The sequence below is a fragment of the Parasteatoda tepidariorum genome, chromosome 6, assembly GCF_043381705.1.
Source record: "Parasteatoda tepidariorum isolate YZ-2023 chromosome 6, CAS_Ptep_4.0, whole genome shotgun sequence".
NCBI classification, from domain to species: Eukaryota; Metazoa; Arthropoda; class Arachnida; order Araneae; family Theridiidae; genus Parasteatoda; species Parasteatoda tepidariorum.
The window spans coordinates 84,255,848-84,274,459 of NC_092209.1; the positions used below are offsets into that span (position 1 = coordinate 84,255,848).

Below are 18,612 nucleotides of genomic sequence, written 5' to 3' on the forward strand. Positions count from 1 at the left end.
TGGTGTGAAGGTACAAAAGAATAATCACAAATTTTCCAATCAATAATGTTTTAAACTACTAAAATGATATATTATTACACTATCATTTAATTATGGAATAATAATTTCGTTAATTATTTTGTAATTATTTATATTCATAGTATATATTTCAATTTTGTATCAAAAATGTGTTTTTGTCCTCTCATCTTGGAAAATATAGGTTTTGGCCACTTTTTGCCAATTTGCTTGGCAAAAACCTGTTTTTGCCAGGACGGTTTTTACCGGTATTTACCACCGTTTTTTCCACCTGCGGCAAAATCTTGCCAACCCTGATTCTAATCAACTTTACAACAAAACAAAAAAAAATTACTTTAAAAAGTTTAACCCTGCTAATCAATAACCATTTTAATAGGTTTAATGAATAAATAAATTTATTTGGTTCTTAAGTGGCTGCCTTTGGCAGAGATTTAGAAGTGTTAAAAGCTTATTAAAATTTTAAGCAATGTGGCGCAGGTCATCTACCTTTAACGTATTCTATTCCTGCAGAAGTAATTGCTATAGAGAGACAAAACTTTCGTGTAGTTTAGTGCAGGTCCTAGACTTCAAAATGGTTCATTCACTATAATCCACGGTATGTAAATTACATGATCCTTTTGTTTGATATCGAAAAAAAGCCAAAAAATAATACAGAAAAACTAATAAGATTATAAAACATTTCATGATTAAAGTGATAGACAAAAAGAAATTAAAATACAGATTTAAAAAAAAAAATTGTTAACTTCCATTCGAGGATGCAATAACATTGTCCAATTTTTTTAGCTGCACCCTATAATTAATTTCAATAATTAAATAAACTAAAATATAATTATCTAATTACCAGTCACTTGATCAGATAGTCCAACATCCCGAGATGTCCATCGACAAAAGCCACAAGACAGGTAATAGACCTTCTTAGTAACTGTCTTTTTAGGTTCATCAGGATTGACAACCTGAGCATTAGTAGCTCTGGTTGAAAGAGTATGCATACAACTAGGACAGTCAAAACAGTTGGAGCACCTAAAATAGTCATTTCAATAAAATCATTTAAAGAGACTTAAGAGTTTTAAGTTCATAAAGAATTAGCAAATTTATTCATCATATAAATACTCATTTCATTAAGATTGGCAATTAAACTTAAACACAGAATTTGGAAGATCAACACTAAAATCTGGTGATAAGTTTTAAAATTTTCAGTGTACAAATTTAATAGGACAAAATGAACATAATTTCGTACAGTTTATCTATATTTATACACAGTTCACGTGAGAAAATGTTTTTTTGACATGGCTAGTGCCAAATATAAGTCTAAACTGACAAGCACTAGCTGAATTTCTTCAAAACATAGAATGAGGACAGCAAAAATAAAAGATACATGCACAATAGGTGTAGACTAAAATTATAACAATGTTTATACATTAAAAAATATTAATTAAATTTCTCTTGAATTTATTTATTTCAATTAGTTAAAGTTTTATAAAAATAATAGATTCATTTAAATATAGATTGAAATAAAAAAAAATTAAAAAATGAAAAGTACAATTTTATTTTCATATGCTTGCTTTCATTAGGTATATTTAAAGTTATTTTGCTCAAATATTTCAATAAAATGTTTAGAAAAATAGACTATCCTATAACTAACATATTCAACACTTAGTTTATATCAAGAAAATCTTGAGGAAAGTGCTCAGAAGCTAGAACAAATACATTATTAACATTAACTCAAGTATGACAAGAAGAAACATAACAAATAAACTTACTGTAAAAGCAAAATCTAATTAGGAGATATTTTCATATACTTGTATCAATATTTATTGGTGCCATCAACTAAATGCTAAAAATTTTAGAACTCGAAAAAAAAATGTAATAATTTGCCCAGAGTAGCTGCAATTTATATCCTCCTAGTTGGTCCTCTATCAGTGTAGTGATCTTTTACACCAACTATTATTGACAACGTGCCAAATGGATTTCAATTTTATTAAACTTACAAGGAGTTAAACCCTTCAAGTTGGTCTCTTTTGTGATGTTTTTACATAGTATATCACGACCCACTTCCCGGAAATCACGAAAACTTAAGGAGTATTTTGTAAATTATAGTATGGAAATATTCCCTGGCTTCCTTCTGTCGTTTTTTTCCCTCGCCTCATTACTTGGAAGTCGCCATCTTGGCAGAAGTACCAATACAGAAATTTCCCCAAAATTAAAATAAATCGAAAGACTATGATAAACACAACATTAGCAATTATTTAATATGAAGATTTGTATAGTAATGTTAAAGGATAACAGAAAGCACTATAGACTAAAAAATGACTACTTTTTAAAGTTAGAACAATGTTAAGAATGTGTTGTTTGTAGCCTTATAAATTTGTGAGACCATATTGCGAAATGCATACTTAGAATTCATCTATTTCTTTATAAACACCTAATTTATAATCAATACTCACTTATTCTTTTTTAATCGAGCTTCTGGAGATGGCATATATTCTAAGCAGTTTTGACAATAATGAGAATCAACCTGTAAAATATTTACGAAGAGAAGGATTTTATATTAAACCAAAACAATGAAATGTAAAATAATAAACAATGACAGATGTAAGTAATGACCTCATGAGAAACACATTCACCACATCTTAATTTGGAGCAATGGCGACAAAAATAAACTTTTGTGATCGGCCTTTCGGCTTCACACGTGCATAGGTATAAAACATCATTAGGCTCATAAATTTTAAACATATTTTAGAGTCAAAAGTATAAAAGCTGTCACGTAATTATAGAACCAAGTGAGATGGAGGTGTGTTGTATTAGCTTGAAGTCTGTGTGGCATAGAAAAGTTCAGCTTACAACTTTTCAAAATTAATATGTCTGTTGCTATTACATTGACAGAATTTAAGGAATAAAATATTATTTAATTTTCCTCACTTAAACTGATTTAAAAATTTGTTTATCCCTTAAAAATATTACTAGAATCGCATGCAATAGTATATAAGAATATACTATCTTATTTTTAACCTCATTAAAAAATATAATTACGATATTCTTATGTTTTGGCAGCATAACAGATATAACACTGTAAATATGGCTGACGCTGCAGTACATTTAATTTTATAAGGAATAAAATAGTTTTGGTTTTTAGAGAAAGGAATGTGGAGGTACTTTCAAAATTCTACTTTTAGTTCTATACATTCTATTAGAAGAGAAATTAAGCTCTTCATACTTAGAAAACATGTTAATTGTACAAGTTTGATTAGCTAAATTAGTTAAAGGAATGGTTTTCCTGTGGAACTAAATTATCATTATTTTAAATTAAATTTAATAATTTATGGCTGAAAATGAAAAAAAAGAAAAATTTTTAACTTATTTGTGGATTATGAGCTTTGTTTATAAATAACTAAAGAATCGTTTATACCTCAATAATGCTTAATGCTCTAACGTATTCGTGTGAACGATCTAATTTCTTAAAAGTGCCCATTAATTATTTGTGCAAATGTTCATGAATAATATTCATAATGTTCACATATGCTCATAATAATAATGGATATAATGATAACCCTGTTAACATATTTCTGCCTTTAGTGTAGTGGTAAATACATTAAAGCAAGAAGAATCATCTTTTCCACTTTACATTTGGAGGGACAAAAAAAAAGAAAGAGTGGAAAAATACGTTGATTAATTTATGTCTTGAATTAAAATATGATGTTTGTTAATTATAAGAAATTATATATCAGAGAAATTAGTATTTGTTAAGTTGAAATAAAAAGTATCATTAGAAAAACCGATTAATATTTTCTGTAATTTTGACTCCATTTTTTATGTGTGATAAATCATAGTTATAATATTTAAAATCATGTAAATAGGAATCTCAATGTTAAATTTCAAAATTGTGTTAATATGAATCTCGATGTTTAATCTTATAAATTCCAGAATATGAAGATATATATATGTTAGATATTCAGGGGTCTGTCCAGTCCAAATTTACTACCTTTTAGTGGTACCTTCACAAATTCAATTTTAGGAAAAACGATAGTTTCACACAATACTTTTATCTTAAAAAGTTATTTTTGTATCTCGTAAGAAATGATAAATCCATACTTTTGTGTTGATTTTTTAATATAATTTTTAATTTTCACAAATTATGTCTAAAATTTTTACAAAATAGGTATTTTCCAAAAAAACCTAGACAGACCCCAGTAAAGGGTCATGAGCACTAAGAAAAAAGTAGCACTTCAATGCAGTTACATATATTTTGATGTGAGCTCTTCACAACTATTTTTGACTGTTTAATGTTCTTTAGTTACTGCCCTTCACATGGAACTGCAAGGCTGTATTTGTTTCACTATTTTATCATCAACATCATTAGACTAGCCTTGCTATGTAAAAGGTTACCTGTGTACGTATTATTTGTGCAAAAGCTGTAATACTTAATAGTTAAAATAAATATTTTTAAAATATCCTTAATTTATTTTGAAGAAATATGGAAATTAATATTTAAATGATCTTTATGTAAATTAATTTCATCTATTATTAAAATGATAAAATTTTGTGTATGAAATGTCAAATTAACATTTTACTACTTTAAAGGCAAATTTCTACTGTCTTAATAGACAATTTTTTTGAGTTTAGATATTTCTTAATAATTTTATCTTACATTATCACTAACTAGTTTCATTGTTTTTCCTCTAGTTACTTTTCGTTTATGCTTCTGAATGGGCACATGCTATTCCAAGAAGGCCAGTGGAGGGAATAATCCATACATGACATCACAGATGGCAGCTACAAAATTGGATGAGGCTTCGAGATTGGCTCGTCCAACGCCTTATACCAGAAGTGGAAATGCAAACATTGAGTTTGCAGCCAAGAAAAATGTTCCACTTCCCACAAAATTTAATACATTATCAACTGTTGAGCAGGGAGATATTAAAAATTTAAAGCACTACCAGTCAAGTATACCTCGCTTTAGCTCTAGTCTACCCACAGCTACAGGAGAACAAAGAATCGGTTCTCCTTTAAATGAAAATGAGACCTTACATGTAGTAAATAATAATGCTATTGTTAACTCTCGCTCTGCTTTTAATGTATCAAGTACGTCACCTTCATCTTCTAACAAATACCTTAATAAATCTGAATCATTAATCAAACCAAAAAAAACTAGCAAAAGTTGTCCTGAAAAAATTCTGAGCCCAGATAATGAACGAATTGTACGAACACCTGCCAGAGGATCCGGTATTTCTCCTCGTCAAAACCGCAATAAATCTCCCGGACCTCAGCAGGCCGAAATTAAAGTTTTTTCGAAATCTCAACAATCTAAAACAGTAAGTGGTAGAAATTCTGGTGGTCCTAGTCCTGTCTCAAAATCCCCATCAAGAAAGGGATTCGAAAGTCGTGATAGCTTGTCAGATTTTGATTCTGGAATTGGAAATAGCTTAACGGATAAGAACAGACCCGAAGACTCGGACACTGTTAAAGATTTGGAGCAACTTGAATTACAGGATGAAAGCTCGCCAAATCTCAGCTTGGGTAGTAAATCTTCTGCAGGTACTCCTAAATCTCCTTCGGATAGCAAACTGGCCGTGAAGGCTCCTACTTATAAAAGGGAACCAAATGGAAAGTGGAGTTTCGATGATAAGCATTTTGGACCTGAATCAACTTTGCGAACAAGTGAACCTAAATCTATTCCCAATTCTGGCCCTAGCAGTCCACGAGAAAAACACCCCTTCAAGATGACTGCTTCGGAAAATATATTTTCCACCTATGCATCTTATAAAGGTCTATTGTCTTATCAAAAGAAGTCTTTCAGATCCCCCGAGAATGGCAAGTTGAGCCCTAAAACAAGTCGCTCAGAGAAGACTTCTCGGGTTGTTCAGTCATCAGTTTCAAATTTGTCTAGTATTCCAAAAATTAGAAGGCATGGTTCTCAGCCTACTCCTGGTGGAAGTATCTTTTATTGCACTACTGAGGAGAATCAGTGTAGTGAAACGAAATATGATAATGCTTTTGAATCCACAGTGAAATCAAACAATGATACCAAACAGTCTAGTCTAGATTCTGATGAAAAATCAGACAGTACAGGAGTTCTCAGCCCACCATCTGAAGAGAACAGAGAGTTTCTTATTGATGATGAAATAGCAGATCAGCCTGGTTTGACTTTCGGCAATGAACCCAAATCAGAAGATTCAGATGTGCAATCGCTGCAGATGGCAATGAGTGAGTTGCATGCTTTGCAAATGTCTAGTTCTGTTAAAAAGCGAACGGACAGTGTGAGTAGCTATTCCAGCAGGAAGGGTCGTTTCGGGGATCATCGTGACAGTTTGATTTTGGGATCAGAACTTGGTTCTTCATGTTCTAGCATCGCTTCTGATGATTTAATGCTGGATTATGAAAAGTCTTATGATGGGTTTCCTGAAGGCACAGTAAATGAAGGGTGAGTTATCTGATTGAGAATATTGATTTATTTATTTGTCATTTGAGTACCAAACTAAGTAAACTTCTATCTTTAGTGCACATGCTGGTTATCTATTTCACTTTAGTGGGCTTTTATTTCATTTAATCCACACAAATAAAATGTATAGCCAAATTGTATATTGAATCTTATTGTTTCAATAAACAGTTTTTTTTTAAAATTGAACTTATTTTTCGCACCATAGCAGAACTAGTAGTCTTTCTGCAAAACAATAAAAAATATAGAAAAATAAAAAATAAAATTTTTTTTCTTTTTGAATATTTTATAAAATATAATATAGTATGTTAATAAAAATGGGAAAATTTATTAAAATGTTAATAAAAATATTTAAACATTACAAATACAGTACAGAACCCGTTATCCGGAAATCAGAAAACCGGAAAACCAAATAACCGGAACAAAATTCGATAAATTTTTCCGCAATTTTTTTTTGAAAAAAAATTTTTTTCCTCATAAGATTTTAGGATTTTTCTTTCTTTTTTGAAAGATGTTTACCTTACTATCATTTCAGAAATAATCACTAGTGTGCACTACACATCACTACACATGCCTCATCGTTTTTTCTTATTTTAAGATTATTTCCAAATATTTTTTTTTTAGTTGGGTTTAACACTAAAAAAACGGCTTATTGTAGCGATTCAGAAAACCGGAAAAATCAGTTATCCGGAATAGCGATAGTCCCGATCGTTCCGGATAATCGGTTCTCTACTATATTCTTAAATATTAAAAAAACTATTATGTTCCAAGCCTATGTTTATTTTGCGGATGCCAACATGAAAAGTAGTTTACTTTAAATGCAAAATACAGTATTTTTAAGAAATTTTTAAGCTCATTATCAATGTTTTCATTGCTAAAAACCTGTTTGGCATTGTTTGGTCGATGAAAAAAGTACATTAAATTTTATTAAGTTTGAATGAAAGATCATTGTCGGAGATTAGTTCTGATACCACGTCTGATCCTCATCCCATTATTGATGCAGGTATCAGTAAAGGGAATAATGTCAATATATCGAAGAAAAATAATGTAATACGTAAAAGGTATTAATTATTGTAAACAAAGAGTGTACTGTAAATAAACTGTTATCCTTGTTTTCCCATAAGGTTTATAAATTGAGAACTTTTTCAGAAACAGTCATTATACTCAACTTTCACCATTCATATTATTTAGACGTTTTGAAAATGTGCAATTTACATGTTTCTTTTTAATTTCACAAATATTTTCTTCTTTTTTTTTCTATTTTGCAACCTTCCCTGTCATTGTCTGTATTATTTTGAATAAAATTTTCTAAAATATTATCTAATTATATTTTTGTCAGTGATTGTCATTAATAAATCCAATTGAATTTGTAATTATGTACAACAGTAATAGTTAATTACGTGTATACATTGTCATTGACATGCTATTTCATATGTCATTTTTAAGTGATTTTTATAACAGTTATGTACGTTTTCTCAGAGAAAAAATGCACTTATAACCAGGGTTGGCAAGATTTTGCCGCAGGTAGAAAAAACCATGGTAAATACCGGTAAAAACCGTCCTGGCAAAAACAGGTTTTTGCCAAGCAAATTGGCAAAAAGTGGCAAAAACTTATATTTTCCAAGATGAGAGGACAAAAACACATTTTTGATACAAAATTATTCCTAAAATTGAAATATATACTATGAATATAAATAATTACAAAAAAATTAACAAAATTATTATTCCATAATTAAATGATAATGTAATAATATATCATTTTAGTAGTTTAAAACATTATTGATTGGAAAATTTGTGATTATTCTCTTTTTTCCAGTGAAATGAACTTATTTTAAATTAATATAACTATAATTTAAAGCATAAAATATCTATCAACATGTGTAGTTAATTATTGTACAAATAATAATTTTTTATAATAAATAATAATATTATACAAATAATAATATTTATTTATTTGTAAAAAAACATTTATTTTAGGATTCTAAAATGAAAAGAGATCAAAAACTTTCAATCTTTTAAAAATTATTACCCTTATATTAATTATTAATATGTTAAAAATAATTTTTTCATGTAATGTATCAAAATTATTATTCCTTATGATTGATTTAAATTTGTTTCAAGTATTTTGTAATAATATTTAATCAGCTATTTAGATAATTTGTTTTTTGCCGGTTTTTACCAGTTTTTGCCGGTTTTTACCAGGTTTTTGCCACTGTCCTGGCAAAAACCCCTTTTTGCTGGCAAAAATTCCAACCCTGCTTATAACCCACAGAACATTTCACTCTATCACTTGCTTGTTGCAGAACATTACGAAACATTCTGCTATGGGGATTTTTAGTAATCAACTCAAGATAATTGACTAACTTTAGTTACTAGTATCCTTTGTAATGTTTCAAAAATTTTGTTACCATATGTGCATGTGGAGAAAAGCTAATTGATTTGTATTTACCACATGCCACACCATACATGTTCTGTAAGCTTAATGTTAAAACTAAATTAAATGAATATAAAAATTTCTCTTTAAGGTAAGAGCTTTTTATGTAATTCATTGTTTTATTAATACTTTAACAAACTCTATTAGCTTTACTTTCATAGTAAAGATAAATACATTTGAATTAAATAAACTTAAAGAACAAGAAAAATTTTCTATTGGAGGCATCAAACTTTTTCATGTAAATCACTGTTTCAATTGAAGTACCTCAGCTATTTTTAATTTCTATAGTAAAAATAAAGTAATTTATATTTTTTTTAGATTAATGTTTGAAATTTTTTTATTTGCTTATTTAAGTTTCAAGTTACTTCTTCTAACTGATAAGTTACAAAACTGCTGTTCCATATTGTTTTTAAAATCCAATAACATCAGTATAATTAATTAACAGCATTACACTGCATTTATCTCTGTTTTTGAAAAATATTTTGTTTAAATAAAAGCAATATTTAAATAAAAAAATGAGAAAAGCCGATCTTTAGTAGTTTTAACCAAAAGTAACATGCCTTTCTTTTTGTTGTTGACCTATTCAGTAAAAACCCAGTAAGCCTGCTGCTCACCTAATAGAACTAATTTAAACTATTGCCATCAATAATCTTAAAGCTCTTTTCCTCTCAGATATTTAAGTGATGTTTCAGAAGAAAAAAAAGTTAGACATGTCGCTATGATTCATTTAAATTAACTCATAAAGTTGACACCTTTTCTGCAATATCCTGATTCGTTCTTCTTTAACAGTAGAAACTACCCTATTTTTTTGTGGTTTCTAAATTTTATTTATTTGATTCATGCTTTAGTCTTTATAGAACACTCTGCATTGAGGAGCTCATTTTTTTTTTTTTTTTTTTTTNTTTTTTTTTTTTACTCCTAAAACAGTGTCCACTTTACCCTTTAATCTTTTACTCTCATTTAAATCAATTTCTTTATATCATGTGTCTGAATTTTTCATTTATCATTCAAAATTGCAATATTTCTGTATTATTACCTTCTCACAAAATGTAAGTTAGTTGAGTTAAGGTGGTTAGAATTTCTTCAATTTGCAAAGTGCTATAACAGAAATTTTTTATTCTCACTGTCATGAAATTTTTATTTAACATTTTTTTCCTTCAAACTCTTTAACTAATATCATCATTAGGAAAAAGAAAATTTATCTTTATTATTACTAACACAGTCTTTTGTATTTTATTTCTTGTTCTATACTTATATGCAATGTCTTCTTATTTTAGGCCTGCTTCACCTATGAGAAAACTACATGAAACAGAAACTGATAAAGTTACCCCATTAAAAAAGGAGAAAAAATTTGATTTTGAAGAAAAAGCAAGGTATGTTATCAAATTTTTTTTCTATTATATTAAAACATTTTAAATTTGGTGCCACTCAATAGTTAATACATCACCCAATTGAGGAAGACTATTCTATTCTATTATTATCTTGGATATCTTTATTAAATTAAAACACACTTTTTTAACAGTTTAACATTAATTCAAGAGAAATACGTATCAAGAAACCTGAAACTAATGAAAGTAATTTTTTTAAGGAAAAGAATATCTAATCATCGTAAATTGTCTGGTCCCTTGTCAACTTCCGCTGATCGCTTAGAATGGCGCCAACGAACCGTTAGTCTACCTTTACGACCACCTCGTCAAATGAGTGTGTGTGAGGCAGACGATGGTGGCCTGAAATTGGATTCTTCCTCATATCGATTATTGTGCCAAGATTTAAATGGTGTAAAAACTCTTCTTTTAAGACTGAAGTCTGTGATTCAAGAGGCTGAAACTATAAATCCCTTTGATCAATCAAGCCCTAATGTAAGTCTTATAGCTTTCTTTTATGAACCTTATTTTACCAAACTCTCTAAATATGTAATATGTTGTATTTTATTTTTTAGAATATATTCTACCATAGTTTAGTGCAGAATGATTTGCCTTCAAGCTTAGCCTCAAGTACTTCAACGGAAAAGAAAACACCAGATTTGTCTACTATTTATCAGGTTGGTTATTTATGAGAATTTCAGATTTAAATTATTAAAATATAATATTTTTTTCTTTTTCTTTCTCTCCTTTCTTTCTCTTTGAAGTGGGTCTTTTTTTTATATATAGGTAGACACCAAGTAATATATTTTTCAAAATACCCCAATGATCTTTCTTTCCTTTTTTTTTTCTATCCCTTTCCCTATCAAATATTGTAAATCAGTGTTTTTGTGCCAATGTTAAAATTTGATTTCTGAGAAATGTTTAGCATGTAGAAGTGCATTTAGCATAAAATTGTCTAAATTATTACCTCTAAGTAAGATTTTTCCTATTTATTTTGAATTTATAACATGGTTTAGTGTTAAATATAAAAGCAGTTATAAAAATCAGGGGTAAAAAAGAAAATGTTAAAAGTAAGTTTGTTTTAAGTAAGAACTCCCCTAGCCATTTGCCTGGACTCATGGTGGTGATTATTTTAACGAGGTATAACTATTTCAAGTAGGGGTGTGGGGTCGCTGTTCAGGATATAGGTTTTGGCTTCGGATCGGCGAGAGAAATGGAATCTTTTTCTTCGGTTCATTTTGTTAGAAAGAAGATTAGCTACCCTCCTTGAAATGCGCTATTTTTGTTTCCATAGCAGCAGACGGTCTCAGACTTTGTGGCAGGGGAAGTTCTTACCATAGACAAACTATAATGTCACAATTATGATTACCTAAATATGGTAAAAAAACATGAACTAAAACATGAAACCAGAACTTAAAAAAAAAAGAACAGCGTACCATCTTTTTACTTTCATTACTGATCTTGGTGACCTCCTTATTTCATTGTGGTCTGAGTGACCACCATTATTTTTCAGCATTGAAGAGTTTGTTAAATGATTTTTTTGAATTTAGTCACTATTTGCAATGGAAAAGGTGATTGCGGATGTGAATCCTTCATAGGTGGCTTTGTTATTTTCTGTTAAAGATCCTGTAACAGTGCTATGACGGCAAGAAATGATGTTGCCCTAAAAATAATTTGCACAAGAAGTTATATGATTTAAAAAATTAAATAAGTTCTTTGCAAATTTTTACTGATAAGTGTTTTGAAATTTGCTAAGCCCCTATTTGCAAACTGTTTGAATTTTAGATCTGTGCAATCACTAACTTTAAATCAATTGACCTTTGAATGTACTAAGAATTTTCTTCAGTGTACTGAATGTCTTATCTATAAATCTTTATTAATTGGTTGGTTTTTATTATTGAAATCTTCTTAAAAATAATCTTTAAAAAATATTCTGCTATCTTTTTCCCTATGAAATTCTTATTCATATCTATTTTTTCAGGAAAATGCAGACATGAAAAGGCAGCTTGTACTTTTACAACAACAGTTAGAAGATAAAGATCATACAATTAACTTACTTCAACAACAAATGGTAAGTTTCTTCTTTTTTTCCCCTTCTTTTAAAAGTCACAGTAAAATGTTAATTACATTTTGATGTTAATAAACTTTTCTACTAATAAATGGTGGTAAAATTGAATTTTTTTCACGAAATGAATAATTGAAATTTTTAACTTTTACGCAAGTTTAAAAAGTTTTTAACCTATATTTTTCACTCCCTAAGCTTTAAAAATGAAGAGAAATAATTTATAATTTGCTTAAGCGAAACTAACTAATTTATAGATTTTATTACAGTGAAAATAATCTGCATGATTTAATAACAATACAAAGAAATAAATATCCTGATTCATTCTCAATGAATTTCAAGTTGTATCTTATTTTGCTAATGTTTAATTTTGTAAATTATTCTAACCATAGTCTTAAAATTAATTAATTTTTGAAATAAAAAGCAGTGGTCTCCAAATAATGTTATGTAAAATCTAGTGCTCTGTGAAATAAAATAAAAAATCCAACTAGAATTTATAATTCAGTGATTATTTTTAAGATAGCAATAAATTATTGTTATTATTTTTTACGCCACTCTTATATTTAAGTTGCAATGGCTCAGTGGTTAAGGCACTGAACTGTCTTTGTGAAGAGCTGGTTTGATCCCCAGTGGTGACATTAAGCTCACCAAGCTTCAGATGGATGGGTACCAGCTTGTCTAGGACGTAAAGATGGACTATGTGCAGTGGTGACCACATTGCCACAATCATGCCGTTGGTCACAAAATTATGGAGACTTATCCTCTATGACCCTCTTGGCCCACAAACGGGCTGTTGCGGGAATGCTTTACTTTACTGTTATATTTATTGGAATAAAGTTAAATATGGGTGGGAATTAAAAGTTTCAAATTGGAGATAGAAATTTAAGTATAAAATGAGTCTTCTTGTTGCAAAATTTAATAAGTGCTGACCAGATTTTTTTAAGATAATGTTGAAGTGTTAACATCTTTTTTACAAAATTGCTGACAAAATCTCATTTTTAACATTAATATGAATTTATCAAGTTTTGTTGTAATGCTTAGGATTTATCCAGTTTGGAACAAAGTAAATTAATGATGTACTTTATTTTAGTGTTATTGATGAGCAGCCTATTGTTAAGTTAGTTTTGAATTATTTGTTTTTACATTTGTAACATTGTAATTTTAAAACTGGGGGTCATGTATCAGGACGAACTTACCTTCTTAAATATCTTTAATCTTGGAAGGCATGCTCAAAAGTTTCTGCCAGACTGTTGTGGCATCAAAATATGTTAAAGATATATCCTGTCTGTGAGAAACGTTTTGTCATTCCGTGCAGCGTATTGTAGTAGCAGTATTGGTTATATATGTATAACATATGGATATGCATAAAAAATAAAATGTATAATGATTTTTGTTTATTGACTTTGTATGTTACATATAATTTGTAATTTTTGTTAAAGTGGCTCTGCGTAGTGTTGCAACCCCATCTTCTGTATAGTTTTGAAAAATAAATAATATAACTACTCTTTGAGTTATTGTTATAAGCATTATAAAGAAAATGTTACATTTTTGCTATTTTTAATTCAATATAAATTCTTTTTTCAGACAAAATATTTAAATATTCAAGTAAACAATTGTAACCATGGGTTACCAACCTGCAATGCAGCTACTCAAACTGATAGGGTAAGAGTTTTTTTTTATTTTTTAATAAGTATACATGTAGTTTACTATATATTGCTTCAAAACTGTTTTTTAAGTGCTAAATAAATTGTAAGTTACCAACCACATCATGTTAAATTACTTTCAAAAATTAATATTACCAAATTTTTTTTTAAAATTTTTTTATCTACTACATCTCATGTTATACTAATTTTTAGTTATTCAAGTAAGTTTCTATAATTCATATTATTTTGAATTTGCATTTATGAATACCAAAGTTTCTATTTGTTCTGAAGAGTTTCATGCTTTAAGAAATCTTTTTCTCAAATAATTTTTGAAGTTTAATTTTTATTTTATCTAAATAACCTGAAAATATATGAAATGGGAGTTACTCAACTACTTTTTGTAGCAGATTTTGTGTACTGATCAACAGTGCGTTATCACAATGTAAATTGTGACTTCGACAAAATTTGGAGTTATGTGTATTCGAAATATGCATCTACAAATAAATGTACATAAGTAAGAAAAATACTAAAAATTGATTTCAGAGTTAAATTAAAGCACTGGAAAAGCTGAAATTTATATGAATAATGATGGTCGAAGATTAAGTTAATTTTTCTAATCGGGATATCATTGTTTCAAAATAAATCTAAAGTTTCAAAGGGGATAATTTGGATAACTAAAATGGATAATTTCTCTAAATTTTCATAAGTAATTTTCATAACTTAATATTAAAGTTAATGTTTCTTTTATCAAATGGTTAAAGTTTGCAATTTTAATCATTTAATTATTTTTTCTTTTAGAAAAATTAACATAAAAGCACAATAATTTTGAGAAATTTTGTGTCGGGGGAGCAAAAATAGTAAAGTGGAGAATATTGTAAAATTTTTATACAAGTTTTTACAAAGTATTATTGGTAAATTATATAGATTATAAACAAACAAATATTGTTGCAAACTTTTTTAAAGCTATGGAAAGGTAGTGATGATATGTAGATGACAGATATCACAGCTTTTTTTATAGTTTGACTTTGTATTAATTTCCAAACTGTATTTGATTGATACACTGAAAAATAATTTTTCTCAGGCAATGGATAAAAAATTGTCACATATTAAAACTCAAAAAGTTATTAATTCTATTAATGGAATTAGATATTTTCGTGATCTTCTGTTCTGTTCTTACTTACAATTTTTATAATATTTATTTCATTGGATGTAAAAAAAAAAGCTTGAAGTGATGAATTAACTTTGTCCCTGTTTGTTAGAAATAAATAATTCATAAATTACATTATTTGATAAGTTTAAAATTAATGTATAAATTTTGCTTCCTAAAATAATTTAATAAAATTTTATTCGAATAAAAATTATAAAATATTCAATTCCTTTCCATACAATGTCTTTTCAAAACTCAACTGAAAAAACTAAAAGAGAATAGGAAAAAAAACTTTTATAAATTAAAGAAAATAATAAATATTTTATAGAATGAAAAGAATAAATTTTTTTTTAAAGCACATTTTTTTTCAGCTTTTCACCATGCTCTTATCAATATCTGTATAATTTCTTCTTAATTTTAAAAGGCACAGCAAAACCAGTTTTGAAATATTTTGCGTGATTAATTTTTTAAACTTTGCATTACATTAATTTGATTTGCAGTTAGATATGCAAAATTATACTTAAATCTGAACCTTTACCTTAATTGTTAATATTTTAACCTATTTGTAGTAAGTTTTTAGAGCCACCATAACCTAGCTGTGCTAGACAAATAATTTGAATGATTTTGTTAAAAAGAAAGATTGCAGCTTCGTATAAGATAGATTTGATGGTACAGAATAACTTCAAAAAATATTAATATTTTCTCGTGTTACTTCAGAAGTGTTTTTTTTCTTCTTTGCAGATACTGTTTGTAGGTAAAGTATAGTTATTTGATGTAATTGATTTTTCTTTTTGTCTTCACTAGTATGATGACATGTATTTATCTGTATAATTCTTTATCCTATATCTTTATGGCTCTACATTTTCTTACAGAGTCGCTCATTAACAGCCTCTTTATCATCTAGTTCATCCGCTGATGACTCTATTGAAACTTTAGTTAGGTAATTTGATATCTTTCAGTATTGCTGTTCATGCTTTGATTTGTTTTGTCTTAAAACATTTTGGTTATTAATCTAGCTTTAGCAAAAATTTTGTAATTTTTCTACAAAATCTCTAAAAGATCTTTCATTTATTTATTTATTTTGCGAGAGACTTTCTATACATATTGTATCGCTATAACTGTATAATAGTGGCGTGTGAGGTTATTAGCTTCATTGAGAAAAATTTCACTATTGATATCAATTTAGATCTGTGGGAAATACTATTGAATTTGTTTGTAATGAGACCGTAGAGGAGATTGTGGATTATTGGTTCATCATAATTTAATTGATCAAAGGTGCTGTGTGAAGGTGTAGTAAAAAAAAATAAAAAATGTGTCAATTATATATACAGTGAAACCTCCAGAAAAGTCTACTTTTATGTAGCGACCTCCTCTATTTACGATCACTTTAGGGAGGCAAGAGTCTTTTCCATAGACTTAATGTTGAAGAAAACCTTTAGGAGTGACCATTAAAACCTCTCCCAGTGACTGGATAAAACCTCTGCACCAATTAATTTCTGACCCCTAAGATATAGATGGCAGCCACAATCTGGAGAATATGGTCCCCATAGTTTGGTCAGGAGAGTGATTCAAAGTTTGAACCCCTAAATGCTAATTTTATTTTTTGTGTATTTTGCTATATCTTGAAAACTTATTGATTGAATTGAAAAATTTTGCATACAATTCTAAAATTTGGCCCCTAATTCTTCTTAGATTTCGTCTGTCCTTTTTCTGCGTGCCATTTGTTCTAAACATTTTTTTATTGTGTTTTATTCTTTATATATTCATGTAACATAACCTACTGATTTTATTCATTGTTTGACAATATCAGGTTCATTATATGAACGATGAAGTTCCAAATTTGATCTTTCATCTCATTGTTTTTCGCATTTCTTCATAAATACTTCTTAAAATATTTTTCCAGAGATACCATGTCTTCAACTGCTCTAGATATAATCCAAGTGTCATATACATTTATTAACATTAATATAATGAGATATTTATGTGATTTATAGATCATTAATATTGATAACATTAAGTAGAAGAAAGGACTCCAAACAAATCACAATGATGCGATTAAAAACAGAAATTAAAGGGAAAAAATATATATTTGATATTTTACATACACCTAATAGTATAATTACTTGATAAAACTCAAAGTACTTAATTTCTAAAGATTTCAATAAATGACTAGTTTAGTTAACCTATGTCTTTTATGGCTTTAACTCCTGCGCTCTAATTTGCTTTTGTTTTAGCTAATTCTCATTGCTTTTACTAATATATATATTTTTAGAACCATCAATACAAATGCTAACCCATTTATATCTGTAATTATAATGTTTTAATTTAAATTTTATCTAATAAAAATATTTTTTTTCTCCCTACCTTTTGGTTATTAGCTTCAGGATTACTAAGGTATGGACATATTGAAATTCTTACTCGCATGATTCATCAGTAGTTTAGCTCTGTGCTTATGCATGATGTTTATCACTCTTTCATAATTGTTGCATGAAATCCATAACTTGCACTCATCTGAATAAATCAGTGCCTATTTTATCCTCATTATTTTTGTTAAGTAATTCTCTTGATTTTGATACAGTTGATGTTGATAATAATCTGCTAGTCAAGTTATTATTTTTCAATATAATTTAAGTTATTTTACTTTACTGTGTTTGTTTGCTTACAAATTTTATTATTTTAAATAGTATGCAGTTTATATTTGGGATAGGTAGGGCACATCATAAGGATTGGAAATGTCAACTAATGCTACCCTAAGGCCTCCAAATTATGTCCTGTATGTCTGCCCATGTTTAAACTGGTATTTGTATTTTTTTATCCACATTATTTTATGTTTTCTAATCGTTATTATTAAAATTTACTTTGAAAGAGGAACAGAAATAGATATTATATTGAAATTTAATTATTAAGCCACTTACTTGCCAAGCTCACCAAGTTGTTTTCCAAATTATTTATGAAACAGTCAATTCTGAACTTGTTTGAGTACATTTATAGTAATTTTTAGAAAACATGAAATTATGGTAATTTATATAAAAAGTACTAGGTTAAATGTGTATAAACAGCCAGCTCATAGTAATTTAGCAGTACTACTATTGGTGTAAGACTACATTTTCCAATCCTTATAATGTATTTTATCTCTCCTAGAAAATTCTTCTACTAGTTTAGAATGTGAATACATAAAGCTCAGATTGTAATTGAGCCTCACCAAAATGGCATTTTGCAGTTTCAGCTGGGAATTTTGTCAGACAAATTTTGTGTTCTGAAAACTTCATCAAATAAATTTTTCTATGCTTTTGTACCATGAAACTTTGGAAGCAAGGAATTTCTACTAGGCAAATTTTTGTTCTCTCACATACTATACATGATATGTATGTATGTACATTTTCATGATATTTTGTCTACAGGGAGATTCTTTTGGGTAATTTTTTTTGCACCATGAAGCTTTGTTACTCTATAAATTTTTTTGATTCTATGCCAGCATATTTTGATTAAGATTGTATTTCTTCTTTCTTTTTTT

The 18,612-nt window shown here is 28.3% G+C and overlaps 2 protein-coding genes across 3 annotated transcripts in view; one reads left to right on the forward strand and one right to left on the reverse strand.

Moving 5' to 3' along the window:
• The window catches only part of LOC107455426 (dynactin subunit 4), an 18,624-nt gene extending 15,784 nt beyond the window's left edge, over positions 1-2,840 (reverse strand). The window contains exons 1-3 of the mRNA XM_043051874.2: positions 2,620-2,840; positions 2,460-2,530; positions 857-1,035 (exon numbers count right to left, since the gene is read on the reverse strand). Coding sequence (XP_042907808.1) covers positions 857-1,035; positions 2,460-2,530; positions 2,620-2,748 — 379 coding nt within the window. The 5' untranslated portion in view covers positions 2,749-2,840. The remainder of the gene's footprint in view (positions 1-856; positions 1,036-2,459; positions 2,531-2,619) is intronic.
• A 214-nt stretch (positions 2,841-3,054) lies between these two features.
• Positions 3,055-18,612, forward strand: part of LOC107455430 (serine-rich adhesin for platelets) — a 17,149-nt gene continuing 1,591 nt past the window's right edge. The window contains exons 1-9 of one of the 2 annotated variants that reach the window (XM_016072988.3): positions 3,055-3,164; positions 4,696-6,433; positions 10,160-10,255; positions 10,471-10,741; positions 10,822-10,923; positions 12,228-12,317; positions 13,893-13,970; positions 15,971-16,038; positions 17,477-17,492. In XM_016072988.3, coding sequence (XP_015928474.2) covers positions 4,719-6,433; positions 10,160-10,255; positions 10,471-10,741; positions 10,822-10,923; positions 12,228-12,317; positions 13,893-13,970; positions 15,971-16,038; positions 17,477-17,492 — 2,436 coding nt within the window. In that variant the 5' untranslated portion in view covers positions 3,055-3,164; positions 4,696-4,718. The remainder of the gene's footprint in view (positions 3,165-4,695; positions 6,434-10,159; positions 10,256-10,470; positions 10,742-10,821; positions 10,924-12,227; positions 12,318-13,892; positions 13,971-15,970; positions 16,039-17,476; positions 17,493-18,612) is intronic. The other variant, XM_016072987.3, reaches the window with a different exon arrangement.